Source organism: Dermacentor albipictus, chromosome 6 (assembly GCF_038994185.2).
Source record: "Dermacentor albipictus isolate Rhodes 1998 colony chromosome 6, USDA_Dalb.pri_finalv2, whole genome shotgun sequence".
NCBI lineage: Eukaryota > Metazoa > Arthropoda > Arachnida > Ixodida > Ixodidae > Dermacentor > Dermacentor albipictus.
In genome coordinates, this window is record NC_091826.1 from 63,363,132 (window position 1) to 63,381,898 (window position 18,767).

At 46.5% G+C, this 18,767-nt stretch overlaps 1 protein-coding gene across 1 annotated transcript in view; it reads left to right on the forward strand.

Annotated features, from left to right (window-relative positions):
- The first annotated feature begins 8,883 nt into the window (after positions 1–8,883).
- The window catches only part of LOC135912301 (prolyl 4-hydroxylase subunit alpha-2-like), a 52,194-nt gene continuing 42,310 nt past the window's right edge, over positions 8,884–18,767 (forward strand). The window contains exons 1-4 of the mRNA XM_065444693.2: positions 8,884–9,129; positions 11,159–11,337; positions 16,399–16,563; positions 17,344–17,504. Coding sequence (XP_065300765.2) covers positions 8,927–9,129; positions 11,159–11,337; positions 16,399–16,563; positions 17,344–17,504 — 708 coding nt within the window. The 5' untranslated portion in view covers positions 8,884–8,926. The remainder of the gene's footprint in view (positions 9,130–11,158; positions 11,338–16,398; positions 16,564–17,343; positions 17,505–18,767) is intronic.

An 18,767-nucleotide genomic window follows, 5' to 3' on the forward strand; every position in this document is an offset into this window, starting at 1 on the left:
AGTTAAATATATGTAACAGTACAATGTAGACAGAAAAGTCTTAAGGGTGAAAATGAGTATATAGATGTATTATTATTGATTTAATGAGAAACATGTATGGCGTACCTGATTAATTAAAGCAGGCTAGGTGACTGTTTGTCACCGTCCCATGCAATTCAAAGGAAATGCCAGTATATCATCATAATCATCATCATTAGCATCGTATCGTGCCATTTGACACGCGATGTGACATGCGTGCCGCATATCGTCGATACGTAGAAACTTTGCATTGTAATTCGTTATACTGTACGAGGTGTCCCAATATGTAGGAGTTGCCTGTAACAGTTGCATGTTGCATGTAGTTGGACCTGGTTAAGTCCAGCAATCTAGGTGATTATATGTCACCCCCGTCCACCTTTTTGAACGCGATGGTCATAAACTATCATTGTCACCATCATCAACAGCAACGTACCATGGCACGGGTCAAGGCATGTGACATGCGTGCAGCGTAATATGGATGCCTGTACACACATCACGGCGTGTCTTTTGCAACTTACGAACCACTGCGGAAAAAAGCGAAACGTAGGAGCAACGCGCGTGACTACAACCAGGCAACTTCGGGCCCAACAGACCGCTTTGCAGACAAAGGCGCACGGTTCAGTTCGTTCGCGCGAAAACGACATGAAGAGACTTCGCCGCGAAGACCACCGTACGGCGTGGTGGCGAAAAAGGAGCTCCTATGGAGCCGCTCCTCCAACTTACGCTGTGACTGTGCTCCGTGTGCCGCGCAGGCCTGCGACTTTTCCTTTCTTTCATTCTTGCTTCCTTTCTTTTGTTCCTTTTTTCAGTCTACCTTTCTTTCCTTCGTTATTCCTTTCTTTAATTCGTTCATATTCAGTCATGGAATCTACACTTGCTTACTCGGGTAATATACATTCCTGATGATGATATATTATGCATCACTGACATTTTTCATCTCTGGACTAGACGCCGCTTTCCTTTTTTCATGTATCAGCCATTACAACGATGCATTTCAGGTGGTGATGGTAACTTTACTGAGACGCTGCTCAGTTATGCAGTTATGATCTGGCAGGCCCGAGTCCTAGGATGGCCCCTCACGAGGAGCGACCCTTTCGGCGCAGGTAACGAGGGCTTTTTGTAGTTTTTCATCCGGCGTTCTGAGCAGCTCCTTCCACGTCTGTTGTGAGGGAGCTGGCAGGAGCGACCTGGGAAGGGGTAATCACACCCCCAAAGAATATGATTTTGAGTAGCCAATGTTTGATTTGTGCAGTTTTGACATATTGGATTCCATTGCCCGTTGGTAATTATGGCCAGCCAATGTGGGCTGGGGAACGACTTAGTTTGAATTCGACGCAGGATCGAGGCTTGCGCTCACGTGAGGCTTGCGTTTGGAAGCACGTAGATTCGCCTTTTTTGCTTGTAGTAGTTTGTTATCTCGCGGTATGCCGTCGGTGCCTCATTCATGGGATCCGAATCTGAGGGGCACACCTCCCGGTTGATTAGACCTCGGGCTACCCAGTGCGCCTCCTCATTCCCTTGATTCCCCGAATGGGCAGGGACCCATACGAGTTCAACAGTATTTTCATGTGTAATGTCCCGTAGGACTCGCGCTGCACAGACGCCTATGCTGCCTCTCGAAAAGTTGACTATTGCCCTTATGGAGTCGCTTATGATAGTTTGCACGGAGGGATTCATGATGGCCAAAGCAATGGCAGCCTTTTCCGCTTCCACGGTGGACGCTGTTTTTATGGTCGCAGCGTTGAGGATACTTCCCTCTCCGGTCACGACGCTCACTACGTAAGTTTGGTGATGCTTTGCTGCATCGACATAAGCGGTGTGCTGGTTGCTTTGGTACCTTTCTTGAAGGGCCTTGGCTCTGGCACCTCTTTTCCTGTCTCCCAGGTAGCATGATCTTGGGTAGCGGTTTTGTAACCAAACGGCGTTTGACCGCACCGAGTAATGCTGTTCTTCCTGCTGAATTCATAACGGGAGTCAGCCCAAGTTTACTTAGGATGACCCTGCCAGTTGCGGTGTTGGAGAGTCGTTCACGTTGGGATGTTTTATGGGCCTCCACGAGTTCGTCTACGGTATTGTATATACCTAGCTCAAGTAATCGTTCAGTGTTCACATACATCGGGAGACCTAGGGCAGCTTTATGAGCTGTGCGAATGACGCTGTTGACCTTTTCCTTGTCAGAAAGGCGTAGGTGGTAGTAATGGAAGGAATACACGATGCGACTGATCAGGAAAGCCTGCATCCGATGGCAGATATCAGCCTGCTTCATACTGCGGTGTCGTGTGGCTACTCGGCTGATTAGGCCACATATTTGGCGGGCTGTCATATCTAATCAGACAATCGCCTTAGAATTATGAGTGTTATGTTGAATTAGCATGCCCAGGACTCTTACAGTCAGTACGGGCGGAACTGGGCCGTCTTCGATACTGACTCCATTTCAGGTTTTCGCCTTAAGATATGTAATAGCTCATACCCCCGTAAGGCAGAGGTTACAAGCGTTCATCGAATTGCCGCAAACACTGCATACATTTTTTTGGAATCACGCATACAACATGTGTTGGCAGTTGTTTCAACGGAGATGTGTCGGGACCGAAAAGGTTGACGCGTTTCGTTTTGGAGAAATTTTGCTTGTGACGGGGGGCCACAGCGACCTAACCTAACCGGCCACCAAGCGGCGTACATGCATCGATCTGGCATTGTAAAAGAACCTGTCTGCAGTCGCGAGTATTCCGATCGGTGTATATCACACACGGCCACAAAGCCATTGTGACCGTCGTTATTAAGTGACAATGACTGATGCAATAAAGTCTTTACCACAAGCTTTTTTTTTACCAAGATATGTACAGCTCCGCTGGGGATCCACTTTCAGAGAGCGGAATCGCCTTGAATTTTTAAGCATGAAATGCTTTTAGGTGCCATTGTAGGCGACTTTCAAGTTACCTTGAGCCAAAAGCCAGAGCCGTTATCGAGGCACTCAAACGAGAACATCCGGGCAAGTTACGAGAACAGAGCCATATCGTCCCGGCATCCTGTCAAAACTAAAGAAAATGCGGTTTATGGCCCAAAATTGCCCTTTGTAGAGAACCACACTACACACGTTAGTTACCACCCAAACAAGTTACAAAAAAGATATTGCTATAGAGTTCTTCCTAATGTTTTGTCACAATAATACTGAAATTGAAACTTCTAGTACGCTGAAGTTTTATTCATCATTTCTAATAGCGACGTTCAAAGGGCCGATACAGGACCCCATAGACTTATTGTTATATTTTGACGCTGATACAGGGTTGCCTGCGCTCTTCTGAGCGCCAGTGGTCCGTGAGTTCCTCGGCGCGGGTTTTCCGCCACCTCGAGAGATGGCGCCGCGCTCTGTGGTGCCTCCTGGTGCTTTCCTTCTTCTAGCTATGCAGTGCGCTCTGGCTTCCTGGCCTCTTTCGCTGCCTGCCGTGCTGGCTTCAGCCGGTTGTCTTCTTCTAGATGGGCAGAGTCTATATGAACCAGTGCACAGTATGGCGTCGTGTGGTGTGGTGCTATGTGGTGGGGTGTGCCATTGCAAATATGCACTACACACATTTTAAGGTTGCGGCTATTATCCTGTCCAACCAACCTGCTTTGCCGCTTGCCATATTATGCTTACATTTATTCTGAATTACGAAAAAGCCAGCATTTTTTTCGTTTCCTGGCCTTCCAGAGTCGCGCTCGCGCTCTGTGCAGCATAACGCAATGGTGTTTTGAATGCAAAGCATTTCTTGGCGAACATTTCCCATTTTGACAGTATCTATCCACCTATCTACCTAGCCGCCTAGTCTTGGTGCTCTCATGGTCGTTTCGTTAGCTTTGTAAGTACCGAAATTGGCACAGCACGACAAGAATGTATGAAAACATAAATTATAGGTGAAGACATGAATGTCCTGACATGCGTGTCATATAGGTCATGAAATAGCCGCCTACGTCTCGGTGCTCTCATGATCGTTTCGTTAACTTGGTATGTACCACAATTGTCATAGTATGACAGCAGGCGATGCCAAACAAACACGATAGGCCATGACATGAATGCAATGGCATGCGTGTCATGTAGATCATTAAACAACCGCTTACTTCTCGGTATGTACAAAACTTGGCACAGTATGACAAGAGTACTAGACGAACATAAATTATAGGTCATGAGATTAATGTCGTGACATGCGTGTCATGTAGGTCATGAAACAGCCACCTGCGTCTTGGTGCTCTCCAGGTCATTTTGTTAACTTCGTAGGCTCCCCTCACACTACTTGGCATAATGTAACATCGATTCCCACAGGGCGTGATATCTGCCAACTTTTTTAGTAACTGTTCATTATCTTTATTTCTCCTTTTGTTGCACACTGCGCGATCTTACATTGCGCTGTTGAGACTAACGAACCTTGGCTGTAAGTCAGAGCGGTGTCTGTGTCTCTCTTCATCTGGTCTCCCTTCGTTTGGCACTGTTTTAGCATCCGATGTACTGTCTTACAGTTTCTTTATTTTCTCTCTCCGCAGGCTTCGTTTGCTTGCGCTGTAAGCTGGTTCAAACTTGTTACAGCCCAGCTAGAAAATGGGCCAAATGCTTGCAAGAGCACTGCAACGTTACCACCCCCTGTAGCAATAACAGCATAACCACCTAACTCACTTAGATGACATGCGATTAACCTTTTTTGCCTATTTCAGCCATCTTGAGTACATCTATCTATCTATCTATCTATCTATCTATCTATCTATCTATCTATCTATCTATCTATCTATCTATCTATCTATCTATCTATCTATCTATCTATCTATCTATCTATCTATCTATCTATCTATCTATCTATCTATCTATCTATCTATCTATCTATCTATCTATCTATCTATCTATCTATCTATCTATCTATCTATCTACCTATCTATCTATCTATCTATCTATCTATCTATCTATCTATCTATCTATCTATCTATCCATCTATCCATCTATCTATCTATCTATACGTTTACGCCGACTATGTGATCCCAGTTGTCTACCAGCTTCGGCCACTATATATGTTATCGTGGTTGTGTGAACGTTATGGTCGTTTCATCATCTCACTCCCGCTTTGTTACCTCACTCTCGGCATGCCGTCGTCGTCGCACCGTCTATGCGGACCAGTGCCCTAAATTGTCTAATAGCTTGAGCCACCCGGTATGCGCTCGTGGTCGTCATGCCGTTGTGGCCGTTGCATCATCGTCATTCCATCTTTGTCATTGGACTCTTGTTATGCTGTCGTCGTCAGGCTATCATCGTGACGCAGTCATCGTGCATTCATTATTACATCACCATCACAATGCCGTCTTGGTCATTTCATCGTCTTCACTCGAGCTTCGTGATCCGACGTTCATCATGCCGTCATCATCATGCGGTCATCATCATGCGGTCATCGCCATGCCAGCGTCGTCATACTGGCTTCATGATACAGTCATCGCCAGCTCATTGTCATGCACTGCTCACCCCCTCGTTTTCCTCATAGGCTTGTAATGCCATCATCGCGACGGTGTCATCGTCATACAGTCGCCGCCATGCATTCGATTCATACGGTTGTGATGCCATCGCGTTCGTTCCATCATGTCGTCGTGCCGTCACCCTAACGCCATAGTCGTCATTCAGTAGTCATCATTCATTATGGTCACGCTGTCGTTTTACCATCGTTAGCACATTTTCACCTTACTGTCACTGTCATGGAACCTTCGTGTTTTCTTCGACGCCAGTCCATCGTCGCCATCCTATCGCGATTATGCTGTCGCCAGTCAATCGTCATGATGTCACTGTTGCCATGCAATCATCGTCATGCGCCTTGTCAGGCAGTCGCCATCGTGTTTTTGCTGTCATACCTACGTCATAATGCCGTAGTGGTTGTGCCGTCGTTATCACTCCGGCCTCCTCATCCAGCTCTCGTCTTGCCGACAAAGGCATGCCATTTTTGTTATATTAGCTTCGCGATGTAGTCATCGATACGTCACTGCCTTCATGCATTTCTCGCTATCCCACTCTCCTCATACCTTTGTCACGTATTCGTCGTCGTTGCGTTGTCATACAATCGTGGTCATGCATCCATTGTCACAGCGTCATCATGGTGCCGTCGTGGTAATTTCAACACCGTCATTTTAACTTCTACATCCGCCTCTCGTCATACCATCGTGATCATGCCATGGTCGTCCATCTTGGCATGTGCCACAGTTGGCATAGTATGACAAAAGTGTATGACGAACATATGTGATAGGTCATGACATGAATGTTATGACATGAGTGTACGTGCAACTACTCATAATCCATTGTCTTCACACCGTCGACGTCATAGAGCCTTCGTCGGCGCATCAACGTCATTCCTTCTTCGCCATTCTATCGCAATTTTGCTCTCGTCATTCAATCGACATTACGCCGCCACTGTCATGCCTTCGTCCACATGCCTTCGTGGTGATGCAGTCGTCTTCATTCTAGTTCGTCATCCGGTTGTCGTCATACCGTCGTCATCACGCTATCGGCGTGACGTAACCGTCGTCATTTCATTCTCCCCAGTCATCGTGACGCTGTAGTCGTTATACAAGCGTTATAATTTAAGAATCGTTATCTCATTGTCTTAATGTCGTCATAAGCAAGCCTCACTTGTCGTTCCATCGATGTCAATCCTTCATTCTTCCATCGTGCTCACTGCGTATGAGTCAAAAAGTCTTCGCCTGCCACCATGTTTACACACACCTTGTCAAGCGAGTGCCATAGTAAAGTGGAACGATAACGCTGTAGGTCGCACAGGACCGATGTAACGCAAGTCACAGAATACTCATAAATATTCAATAAACCCAACTTCAGAAATACGGTTTGTCGGTGCATTGTTCAAAACCTGATAGCATCACCATCGACAGTCATCATGTGATGAGTTCTGTTGTACTTTCCTGTTTTGGAAGGGAACGAAACGGTACGTTTGAAAAAGAAAGTCAGATCAAATTTGAAGAATCCAGGTACCTGCGGCACGATACATGAATGATTTATTCATCTCATTATATCTGCGAAATTCTTAAAAAAGCTATTACTACTTTATTTAGGAGCACTGCGTCATTACCGTTGACAGAGAATGCCTGTGAAGTACCAATAACGCCACGCCATTTCGCTGCTTTCCTAGATGAACTAGAGCAACAATAAGCAATTAGGTTTAGCATTCTTACGATACTTTACACACTTTCTGATATCTATGCCTGTTTCTAATCAATTCTCTTGACTTCATAAATAAAGAAAGCGTACGTGCAAACTTCTCCGGTGGGAGAAATCGCAATTGAGTCAAACGGGTTCCCCAACCACAGCATCCGCACCCTCTAGCGAGTAGCGCGCACAAATGCACTAGGTTTGTACCGCTCTTCACTGACAAAGAAAAAACGGACCAGCTTTCCCACCTCGGTACGCACGCGCGGATTTCGTGGCGGAACTGCTACATAAATATCTTTAAAAAATATCCCCAGTGGTTTCTTTCAAACCTGGTTCCCTCAGCACAACAGTCCCATGTTCTTCCCATTAGACCCTGGACATACGCCTAGAAATTCCGCATCAACTATTACAAGCTTCCTGTCATCATGAGACCGCAGTCATGCTTTCATCAATTATTCGTGATTATGCCGCCATTGACATGTCTTCTTAGGCATGTCAATTATCGTACCATCGTGATTATTCCATCGTCGTCATTCGAATTTCATCATCCGATTAACGTCGTGTGATCGTCTTCACGCCATAGTCATCATGGTGTCGTCGTCATTGCGTCGCCACCCTATTGTCGACATTGCGCCATTATCACATGGCCCTCTTCGCTCCATCGACGTCATTCCTGCTATTTTATCACAATCACACTGTCGCCATTCAATCGTAATCATGACGTCATTGTCAAGGCATCGCGATCATTGCCTCCACGTGATACAGTCATCAGCATTCATTCGTTGTCATTCCGTCCACATGGTCACGTCGTGTCGCTCCATAGACACCATGCTAGCTTCGTCATGTCATAGTCGTCACACAGTTGTAGTGACACCACTGTCCTCAAGCTGCCGTCCTCATGACGCCTTCGTAGTTACATTGACCGATCCATGTCATTTCTTCTTCATCATTCTATGTTCATTTTTACTGTCGTGGTCATGACCAGCCTTGACGACCGATTATCACAGCAAATTGGGCCAGACTCCAAGAAAGTGTGTGTCGCATATACGCGAAGCAATGTTTACCTCTAAATGACCACAGCAAAATGCAAATGAAAGTGCCTGAAATGTGTGTTCAACAACACGGTGAGTTCATGCATTGCTTCAGTGATAATGGCATTGACGTCAACAGTCATCGCGGAGTGGGTTCTACAGGAATCTTTTTTTTATGCGAAGCTTTTTTTCACTCTTCCGTCAATTTTTCCTGTCTGACATGTCTTGCACAATGGGCCGATAGCTAAGACAGTGCAAGTCCAGGCAGCTCAAGGCATGAGTGTTCGCGGACGCGAGCCCCAGGACAAATATGCCATCGCCATACCACTATCATCCCATCGCTTTCATTTTATCGTCGATAAGAGCACCGTTCCTCGCCAGAAAGAAAACAAGCTTCGCTTAAACCGATTACGCTATAGCGCTTGGGACATTCAGAAACTGTGCAAGAGTCAACTTGAGAGGGGGTCACTTTTTCACGTGCATAGAAATTGTCCTTTGCGCACTTACTCGTGAAATTTGTTCAAACAATGGGCTTTTTTTTATGCTCATATGAGAACGTTTTGCATTAACAATGGACAATGAAAAGGCACTCTGCCTCCAGGCGCTTCGGTGTTGAGAGACTAAAGATATTGCCTTTTTGTGACCGAACGACGCCTTTTTTTCACCCAGGCCTTTCCTCCCAGTCGCTGCTTCGTAGTTTAACCGTCGTTCGGCAATGGCGATGCACTGCCGGCTACTGCTCACGACTTTTGCGTCGCTCTGTCTCGCTTCCCTGCTCAACCGCGATGCCGTCAGCGCAGCCAACGTCTTCTCGTCGGTGGCACACATGAAGGACCTGATGTCCCTAGAGCGAAGGCTCGTTTCCAAGGTCGAGGACTTCCTACACCGCATGGAAACCAAGCTGGACCACCTGCGCAGGTGAAGAATTGCCAGCGTACTTCCCCCTGTGCATTTCTCTAGTTACGCACGATCGTGATTTACTTCGCCCTTTTCGTCGTACGTTCTTTGTAGACTTATGCTTGCTTACTAGTAGCTTTATACTTTTCAGTTTACCTGCCTGTTCGTTGGTCCCTCTTCCCACCATGCCCTGCTGGCCGCCGTTCAAGTTAGCCGCTAAGCTAGATAGAAATTCCCTGCAACCTTCATTTTCTTCTAAATTAAAGCGCTCCTGAACCACCCCTCGGGCTTGGCGAAAAACAGTCCACGCATTGCACACGCTGTTGTGAACATCCCAGTGAAATATTGGATTCGTGCGCGACGCGCGGAGTTCCCAAGCGTAGCGCCATGTCACCTTTTTGTCATATGCTCTCTTTTCAACAGAAGCCTGTTCCTCACTCTTTTCTGAACCCTTTATTTCGTGATATAGCAGATTACCATACGCGGCTGCTATTGGCCAATAGCTGATATCACTCGAAATGGGTGTTTGGATCAGTGCCCTTCTTCTTACTTTAATGTGTATATATACTGAAGCAGTTTAATAAGCAGGCTGAAGTAAGCTAAATTCTTATTTCGAATTTCGATAATAATTACGTACTTCCGGCAGAAGTACGCCAACTATCGTCTGCTCACGCTTGGCTGCACCCACTCGCGTAGGAATTCAACAACTGGCCACCTCGCTCATCGGTGTCGTAGCCACCGGGTCTCGCTAATTTCGACTAGTTTTGAACACTCTACTAGCCTCGAACCACGCAAAACTTACGGTCAGGCCACGCGTACGCTTACCATCACGCGCTCACTCCTGGTCGCTCCTGGTTAGGCGCCTTGGCAGACTCTGCTTCGTATTGACCTATTGATTGAGCTTCAAAACGCGCAACAGTTACACGGTTACTATCCGTCGGTCAAGCCGGTGCAGGACAAAGCCGGTCTGCACCGCGTAGCTCGACCAGCCCTATCAGCGCGCACTCAAGCCCTGCCGTCCACAAGGTGAACACTGCCCATACGCACAGTTGCATGTAGTTGCCCTCTGCTACGTAGCGCAAATACCGCGGCTATAGTCCGCTAGCTCCACGACACGGCGTTAGCTGAGCGCACTGCGGCTCTCTGAGGACAGCCGCGTTTTGAATGATCTGGAGTCTTGCGTTAACATTGAGGCAACCAGATACTGGTACAACTAAACCTCTATTTAAAGTAATGGAAGGAAGCCAGCAGTTATTTCATTGAATTGAGAACTTCAGTAAATAGTCATACAAACAAACACACAGAAAACAAACAGACAAACTTTATTCAAACAAGAACATACCTGAACCCCTCATACACTTAACACTTACTTCAATCAAGAGCAAACTAAGTGAAAATGCCTGGGGGTAGTCAGCAGAAAGCGCAGTGAGTTATCATAAAAAATAAACAACGTTCGTAATGAACACTAGGTTTCAACCAGTGTTCAACGGCTGGGACAGAGCAGCTGGCGCCGTCTGGTATAGCCGGCTTTGAGCTCGCATTGTCTAGCATGGCCGCACTGAAGTGTCCTGGGGGAACTTCTGCAGGCGCCATGAGTAGCATATTCGGCTACCAATTACCGCTTATTTCCCTGTCTCTCCCCCTTACCGATAAAGAGTGGTAGGCCAGAGACCATCTCTGACCTCTCCTTCGTTCTCTTCATAAAACCGTCTCCACATGCAATGGGCAGCCTCCTAAAAGAAGAACGGCCCCGTCTGAAACCGTCATGGTGATGTTTTTGCCGTAGCACCACGTGGATACATTTCGAGGCATTTTTAACACAACGAGTTTCCGCGATCGATCTTTTTAACCCCTGTTTCCTATTCAGAAACTTTGTTAAATAGAGCCGACGTTGAGTTCATACCGGTGATCCGATGTTTTGATCCTATCAGGGACTTGGAATATTTGTCGGTGGACTTCGACCCCGCTTTGTTAAATCGCAAGTTTTGTAAATTCGGATTTACTGAATCAATAGATATGAGATCACTGCACTATTCTCTATCGACTGCAGCTTTCTGAACGACTACTACGAAACGAGGGCGACCAAAGACCGGAAGCTGACACCCTCTTCGACCGAGCATGAGTACGACACCCGCATGGCCCGTCGCATCGACCCGTACAACACCATAAAACGGCTGTCGGTCGACTGGAACGAGATAGTGCACCACTTCAGGGTGCCCGACTGGACGGGTGAGTATTCCCTATATTTTAGTTATTTACAGGAGTGATTGCACCAGCTTTACACAAAGCCTTCTGCGGGAGTGGGCGACGAGTCATACTCATTGCGACAAAATTGAAATACTAAGCATATACATATTACAGACCTTTTATTCGGCCGAGTAGGAAAAGGGCGCACGGCGAGCCCTTCCACCTCTCTGGCTTGGGCGAGCTGGCGCGGCGCGGTTTAAATGTGTTGTCGCGTGCTGTGGAACGATATGGAGATGTTCTAGCTGGTTCTTTCATGACATTTACTTGATGTCACTTGACACGACGTCGTCGAAGGACGATTGTGCAGTCTCTCGGTGAAGCAGTGATTACAGCACGCGGAAATTTCTATTCGCTGCTCAAACATAGACGACATGCGTCATCAATGCGGTGTGTGTATGCGCTGTGAACTGTTCTGTCTCTGTGGGTTTTTACTCGACGAGCAGCAGCGGTGACTATGAATTGCCAGCGTGAACTGGAAAATACTCTCAGTAACTGGTGGTCTGGCGTAAGAACTAAAACACAGTTCCGCGATTGTCTGTATCTTAGCGGAATCGCTTTCAAGTTTAATTGGACAGTATCACGTGCTCCCCTCACTCAATGCCTCACTGGAGGCCTGTGAGATATTTTGAAATAAAATAAAAAATAGGAGTGCTCGTGGTAGGACATTTTGAAATAAAATAAAAATAGGAGTGTACTGGTGGTCTGGCGTAAGAACTAAAACACAGTTGCGCGATTGTCTGTAGCAGCGGAATCGCTTTCAAGTTTAATTGGACAGTATCACGTGCTCCCCTCACTCAATGCCTCACCGGAAGCCTCTGAGATATTTTAAAACAAAATAAAAAAATAAGAGTGCTCGTGTACGGCAAACGTCACGCGGCCCCGAAGGATCTAAGCGGCAATCATTAAAAAATATTTGCGTAAGCCACCACCATGGTTCTCACGCATTTCAAGTATAGTAGACATGAAATCATTATGTAATGTCTTCGTTAGCCTCCAGTACGAGGCCGATGGCGTTGCTAAACATAGCGACCAGTGCAGTTGGTGAACTAGCATGATACATATAAGCTTTGTGCTGCGGCATTGCCTTTTTGCCCCGTAAAGCACTAATATTCAAAAGTGATATCGCAAAAATAATCCAGTAGCTACTTGTGCGGGCACAATTTCCGTAAAGCGGGCGAATGCGTCGTAGAGGACGGGATGAACGAGGCCGAAAAAAAAATTGTTTTCGTCCTATTTCTCGCAAAAGAAGAAAGACACTAGCGAACGTCCCAATAACAGCCAAGGATGGTCATGTCGCACTTATGAAGCATGTGCTATATACAGGGTGTTTTTTTTTTTAGCTGCACCAAATTCTTTAAATGAGAGAAGTATAAATCACGGTAACGTTATGTTTACCATTCAAGTGTACGGATTGAAAGCCTCTAAATACAGAGCAATTTCCGCACTTGCGTGCGTAATTAGCGAAGTTACGATAACTAACTTTCTAATTACCAATAATAGGTGGCTACAGCAAACGAGCACATAGGGGCCCGTCCCCGACGCTACCTATCCCAACATTAATATCTTGAATAGCAGAATTTATGTGAAAGCTACGCGAACAATTAGGTCCCTTTGGCAGGCTCCTCGAAACCGAAACTGCCTGTAAAAAGAACCTTTGTGTCATCGATGTCTCCGCCCACCCCCGCCTTTCGTCACATCTCCGAGGTCACCGCCGGTCCGCATTTTACAGCGGGGCGTGGCGCATCTCGCGGCGCTCGACGTTTATGCGCAGGCGCGAGTATGAGTGGGTGCGAGAGAGAAAATGAGGATGCCTTTGCTCCTTGAATATGTGACTCTGCCTAAGCCATAAAATAAAGAACACCTAGGCACTACGGAGCAGGTTTCTTAGCGCGTGTTGTATGCGTTGGTCCACTAGACATGTAAAACTCTTGCTTGGGCTAGTTGGTTCATGCTTGAAGTAGTAAAGGCAAGGCGCAGAAGACCAGGACTTAGGAAGAAGAACACAAACGACAAGACCGGCGCCCTGAAGTAACTCATGCGCCGGTCTTGTTCTTTGTGTTCTTCCTAAGTCCTGGTCTTCTGCGCCTTGCCTTTACTACTTCAAGCATGAACCAACTAGCCCAAGCAAGAGTTTTACTCGAGTCGAGTTTGTTTACGCTCCGCCGCTGGCTGCCCGCGCGGTGAGGCAGTGGGCGCGGACGCCCCATTCGGCGATCTCTGTGTCTGAAGCGGCAACGTTCTGACTGGTGCTGTGTAAGTCTCGGGTCGCTTTTTTCCTTGCGACGATATATTCCATTTTTCGCAAGCACTGCTCCAGGAGGGCACATGTAACGGGCTAACGGAAGCCTCAGGGCAGCACCTGAGATTATAATAAAGGCAAGCGGCGCAGGATCTCCAGGGCACCCAATGGGTAGAGGGGGGGGGGGGGGTTCAACGCTAGAAGCAGGGCGGCCCGTGGGTTGGGGCCGCGGAGACCAAAGGGTACCAGGGGTGTATAAAATCGGCTGGCTGTACGCCATAGCGGACAGGCAATTTTTTATGCGAACACCCCCTGAAACGCGTCACGCGTCAATACGCTCTGGACAGCTTAGCACTGGCGCGCGTTAAAGCCGCTCTCGAAGACTAGCTTAAGAACTTCAAGTGTATTCGTTCTTGTCAAGTGCTATGCCGCGCGTTCAAGAAAATTCAACAACATTGTTCAAAAGAGCAAGAAACTCTGGCGCTGGGTAGCATAGCCTGCTCTTGTCTTGGCCTTGCAACAGTGCATAAAGAGGATCATCTTTGTCGCATGTTGTTACAAGCATATCACAGGACTCGCAACAAAAATCTGTTCATTCACTTAGCTGTGCAACCTCCAACATATAACAAACCGGGTAAGTCACATACTTTGTTGTAGCGACTTGACATTCACATCGGTCACCCAGCTCGCCGTGAAACTTTTCAGGCAGTTTCGTAGCCATTTCTTCAGCATCAGTACCGGGTGTCTTGGCTTATTTTGGGCCTAATGACTTGGCCTTCCCAGTGCGATCAAGAGCAACAGCAACGGTCCTGTCGTCCAGTTAATCGTTGCCACCGCACGTTTGTCGAATTTCACCGGAAGGTGCCTCAATTCGATCGCTATTCTGCTTCAGCACATAAATGACACTTATCTACAGCAATAAACGTGTTCCCGTAGTGGACGGTGCCGTGAAAGCCAAGGCTTGAAAAGTCTCCTCTGTAAAGGCGTCGTTTCCTGGGGCGACTGAACAAGATTGTACATTCCTTATGCAGACGTCGAACTCGTTTTTTAGCCACAGCAAACGACGATCATGCGTGTTGCAGATTGGCGCCTTGTAGCCACATCCTGGATAGGAAGTATAATGAATATTAAGCAAATGCTTTAAAGTGTCCAGAAAACGAATGGCCGCTTCCACAAAATCATATAGGGCCCTATCTCACGGGTAATTATACTGGAGATGTCGTAGTGCTGCACAAACCTACCGTAAGCACACTGCAAAAGCGCGAAACACATTTTGCTTTTCGATATTCGACAAATACACATGTTTCCTTGTCATGTTTCGAGAGAAGTTCACACTCGTCTGCTTCTGGTACTGGTACGGCTTCTGCACGTACCTACCACTTATGACGTCACAGTCATCCAAGAGCTGCCTTTCGGGGAACTGACTTCGGACATAATTTATCGCATGAGACGGGCCACGGAAGACGCGGGTTCGTGCCCCACCTGCGGCCAGATGCTTTTTCATTCACTTTCATTATGCAATGTGACGGTGCCTGTGAAAAAAAAAGGGTATATAGTCTCAAATGTCTCGCACAGCAAGCAACGATTTGCCTTACAGCAGATATGTATAATGGAAGCAACAAGTGCGAGGCACAGATATCAAAAAAAGTAAAACTAAGAGAATGCTAACTACAAAGTTTCATAAGAAGTCAACAAACAAAGACACCAAGGACAACACAGGGGAAATTACTTGCAGCGGCAACTGTCGTCTGCCTGTCAATAATGCCCGCGTAATATCGTTATCGCGCTCACCTATCACGGTTCTCAGCATGGTTCCAGTAACCGACTACATCCTCACTGTAGACCGAAAAATTCTAATAAAAAATATTCTGCGGCGTTATCCGCGTTACCAATTCATTAGTCGACACTCTGACCGGTAAGCTTTCCATTACACTACAAAGAATGGTTACTGAAAATTGGTTGTCAAGTCCCTCTAAGGCAGATTTTAGAGCACCCCCAGAGACCGCACAGCCCGTAGAGACACGTTTTATGAAACAAGGCTGAAGCAATCGCGCACATTGAACGCACTGCGCTGAAGCGAACGTGCCAATTGCATGAAGTTTTAGTAAGAAGTATGTTAAACGGTGCGTACAGGTATCTTCAAGATTAGCCCCATTGAGTCCACATATTCGCATGCGTGTAGACGATTTGTTTATTATAACTGTTTCTTTTTCTAGTGGTGGCAAGAAAAAAAAACGTACATTAAGACTTGGGCAAATTGAACCTCTGTGAACCGAATGGGAATCGGTTTCAATTTTATGTCCTAATCAGTGCTACATATGACCACGGCGCTGTGTGCACCACTATGGATGAATAGACGGTCGAGGAGATGTTATACGTTCCGCGATCCGTCACAAATGGCCACATAACATATTTTGCCCTTTCTCGTAACGCCTGCAGCCAATATATGCGCCAACCCCCCCCCCCCAAAAAAAAAAAAAACGGGCAACACGTTTGGCTGTACAGTAAGTCGATATTCATTTACTCCTTAATTATTAAAACTCACTAGAACATACACGAAGCATCTTCCTATTAATTTAACTTTCTTAAGTTGAGTCTGCACTGTCTCAAAATAACATCATGCAACTTCGACACATTTATCGACAGTTCAACATAATCACTAATGACTCAAGCGGGTTGGTGCAGTGCCCGTGTTACTCGTCCTTTTCCTCAATATTGCCGAAGCAAGTCCATTTTGCCATGCTGAAGGTAGGGCCGGAGTTCGCGTGCTTGACTTGTCGCGTGTCGTCCATTTCAAACGGCAGAGATCGAGAAGCTGATGGTGGAGTCGAACGACACGCTCCCGCTCCCGAGCGATCTGCTGGACGCCGGCCAGGCGCTCGTCCTCATCCAGAAGATCTACCGTCTCAACCTCACCGACATGACCAAGGGAGTGATCATGGGACACAAGGCAACGTCGCAGTTGACAGGTAGGCGTGCCATAAACAAGCCTCTTGGTTTCGCTAAACGATTGCTGGGTTCCAGTTCAGGTGGATGGCATTGGTATGCGACCATTTGCTACTCTGACAATATTTGCGTATCGATCTATCTAGCGGCCAACGTCTTGTTGCTCTCATGCATGTCTCGTTAAGTTGATACGCACCGAAATTGGCGTAATATGACAAGAGTTTATGACGAACATAAATTATAGGTCACGACACGAATGTCCTGACATGCGTGTCATGTAGGTCATGAAACAGCCGCAAGACGGATTTTAGAGCAGCCCCTAAGACCTAACAGCACAGTTTAGGTTTCTTTGTATTCTGGTCGGAGAAAAGACATGTATAGCAAATGCAAGGAGGGTATGAAGCACTAAGCCTAGTTGGGAGTGCTACACGGAAACATTATTCGCACGATATCAAAATGCGAGAAATAAGGATAAGAAGTGGAACCAGAGTACTCGACACTACACTTCTCATCCCTTCACAAAGGCAGTCAATCAGGGCGATTAGCTTCAAGGTGTGAAGCATTTCTTTTATAATTTTTTTCTTGACCAGAATATACTTGTCTAGCGAATGTCTCAAGATCAATCTTTCTTACGCAAACTTTTTCAAAAGGGGGGGAGGGGTATTGTGAGGCCGGGGCGAAACACCAAATAAGATGAGTGGGTAGCATGAATGCAAGTTGACGCAATGAACGTGCTTCTACAGTGTACGCACAGGCTCCGTTTGCCAAAGCGCTGCCTTCCCCTTTTCACCCCCGATGCGCAGCGCGAGACTGTCTGTACTTCGGCCAGCTGCTGTACAACAAGTCTGACTTCGAAGACGCCACCAAGTGGTTCGAAGAGGCACTCGCAAGGCTGAGCCTCGAGAAGCAGCCCTCCATCACGCCAAAGACAGTGCAGGATTACCTCAAGAGCAGTCTCGAAGAGGTAGGCCCCGCTCAACACGTGACTGTGCCTGTACTCGCATTCTCAAGGAACGTAACACCATTCCCTAGTGAAGCAACATGTGGCAAAAAAGAATTAACGATAAATTTAAGGATGCTCGCACACAACAAGAAATATTAATCCGCCCTTCCACTCTGTGAAGAACGACAAGCAGCGAAGCTGTTATGTGTTTTACCTCAATCGACGCGCCTATGTATATATAGGCATTATTATTTCATATTTACCATAACTTTATTATTACTATTATTATTATTATTATTATTATTATTATTATTATTATTATTATTATTATTATTATTATTATTATTATTATTATTATTATTATTATTATTACAAACACCCGTGGTTGTCCGTTTCCCTCCCGTAGAAGCCCACATATTGACAGCAGACAGGAATTCCACATTTACAACTTCACTGTGACTTACGTAATTAAGAAAAGTAGATGAAACTCGGCGTAATGTTAAGAGCCGTCTTCGCGGCTAATTGTCGTATAACTTATTTCGATAAAGCAAGAGTTACAGCCGTTTTCTGTAACGATACTCCCTCCGTAGACAGGCGTGTATTGACAGCAGACGAGAATTCTGTAACATTTACAACTTCTCTGTGAACTAATTATGACAAGCAAAAGAAGCTCTGCGTAATAGAGCCCTCTTAGCGGCCAATCTCGGTGTCGTTTTTTTTTCCGAGACACCTCCATTTGATTGAGAGCTAAATAGCATACGCGAGAAACTGGAGAAGAATATTTTTTCGTGTAGACGCGACGCGTAGACGGACGGACATCGACTACCGCCAGAGGGTAGCTATACACTGCTTCGCTCTAAGAGAAATGTTGGAATGTGATTCAAACTTCTGTTGAAGTCGATAAAAGACAAAGTGTTCGTGAGCAAGTTAGGGTTGACAATGGAGTGCGTGGAGCATATCAACTTATGCTTAGAGCCCCGTAGCTTCTACACCAGTAGCGCCTGCGTCTTCTACCAGAGGCGCAGCGTTTCAATTACAGCGTCTCAAAACACTGCCTTTCATGAGAGAAAGGAACGCGAGAACGTGCCCCCTGTCACAGGTACCTCTACATGTAATCAGTACCCCTGGTAACACCGCTACCAGATCTACCTTCGGGACATTTTATGCGAAGCATATTAACGTAGGTTTCGGGCCTTCGCGCGACGCCCGGCGGTGGCCACCATTGACCCTGAAGTGGGGTCACGTGACATGACGTCACGTGATGACGTCACACAGGCTGTAGAT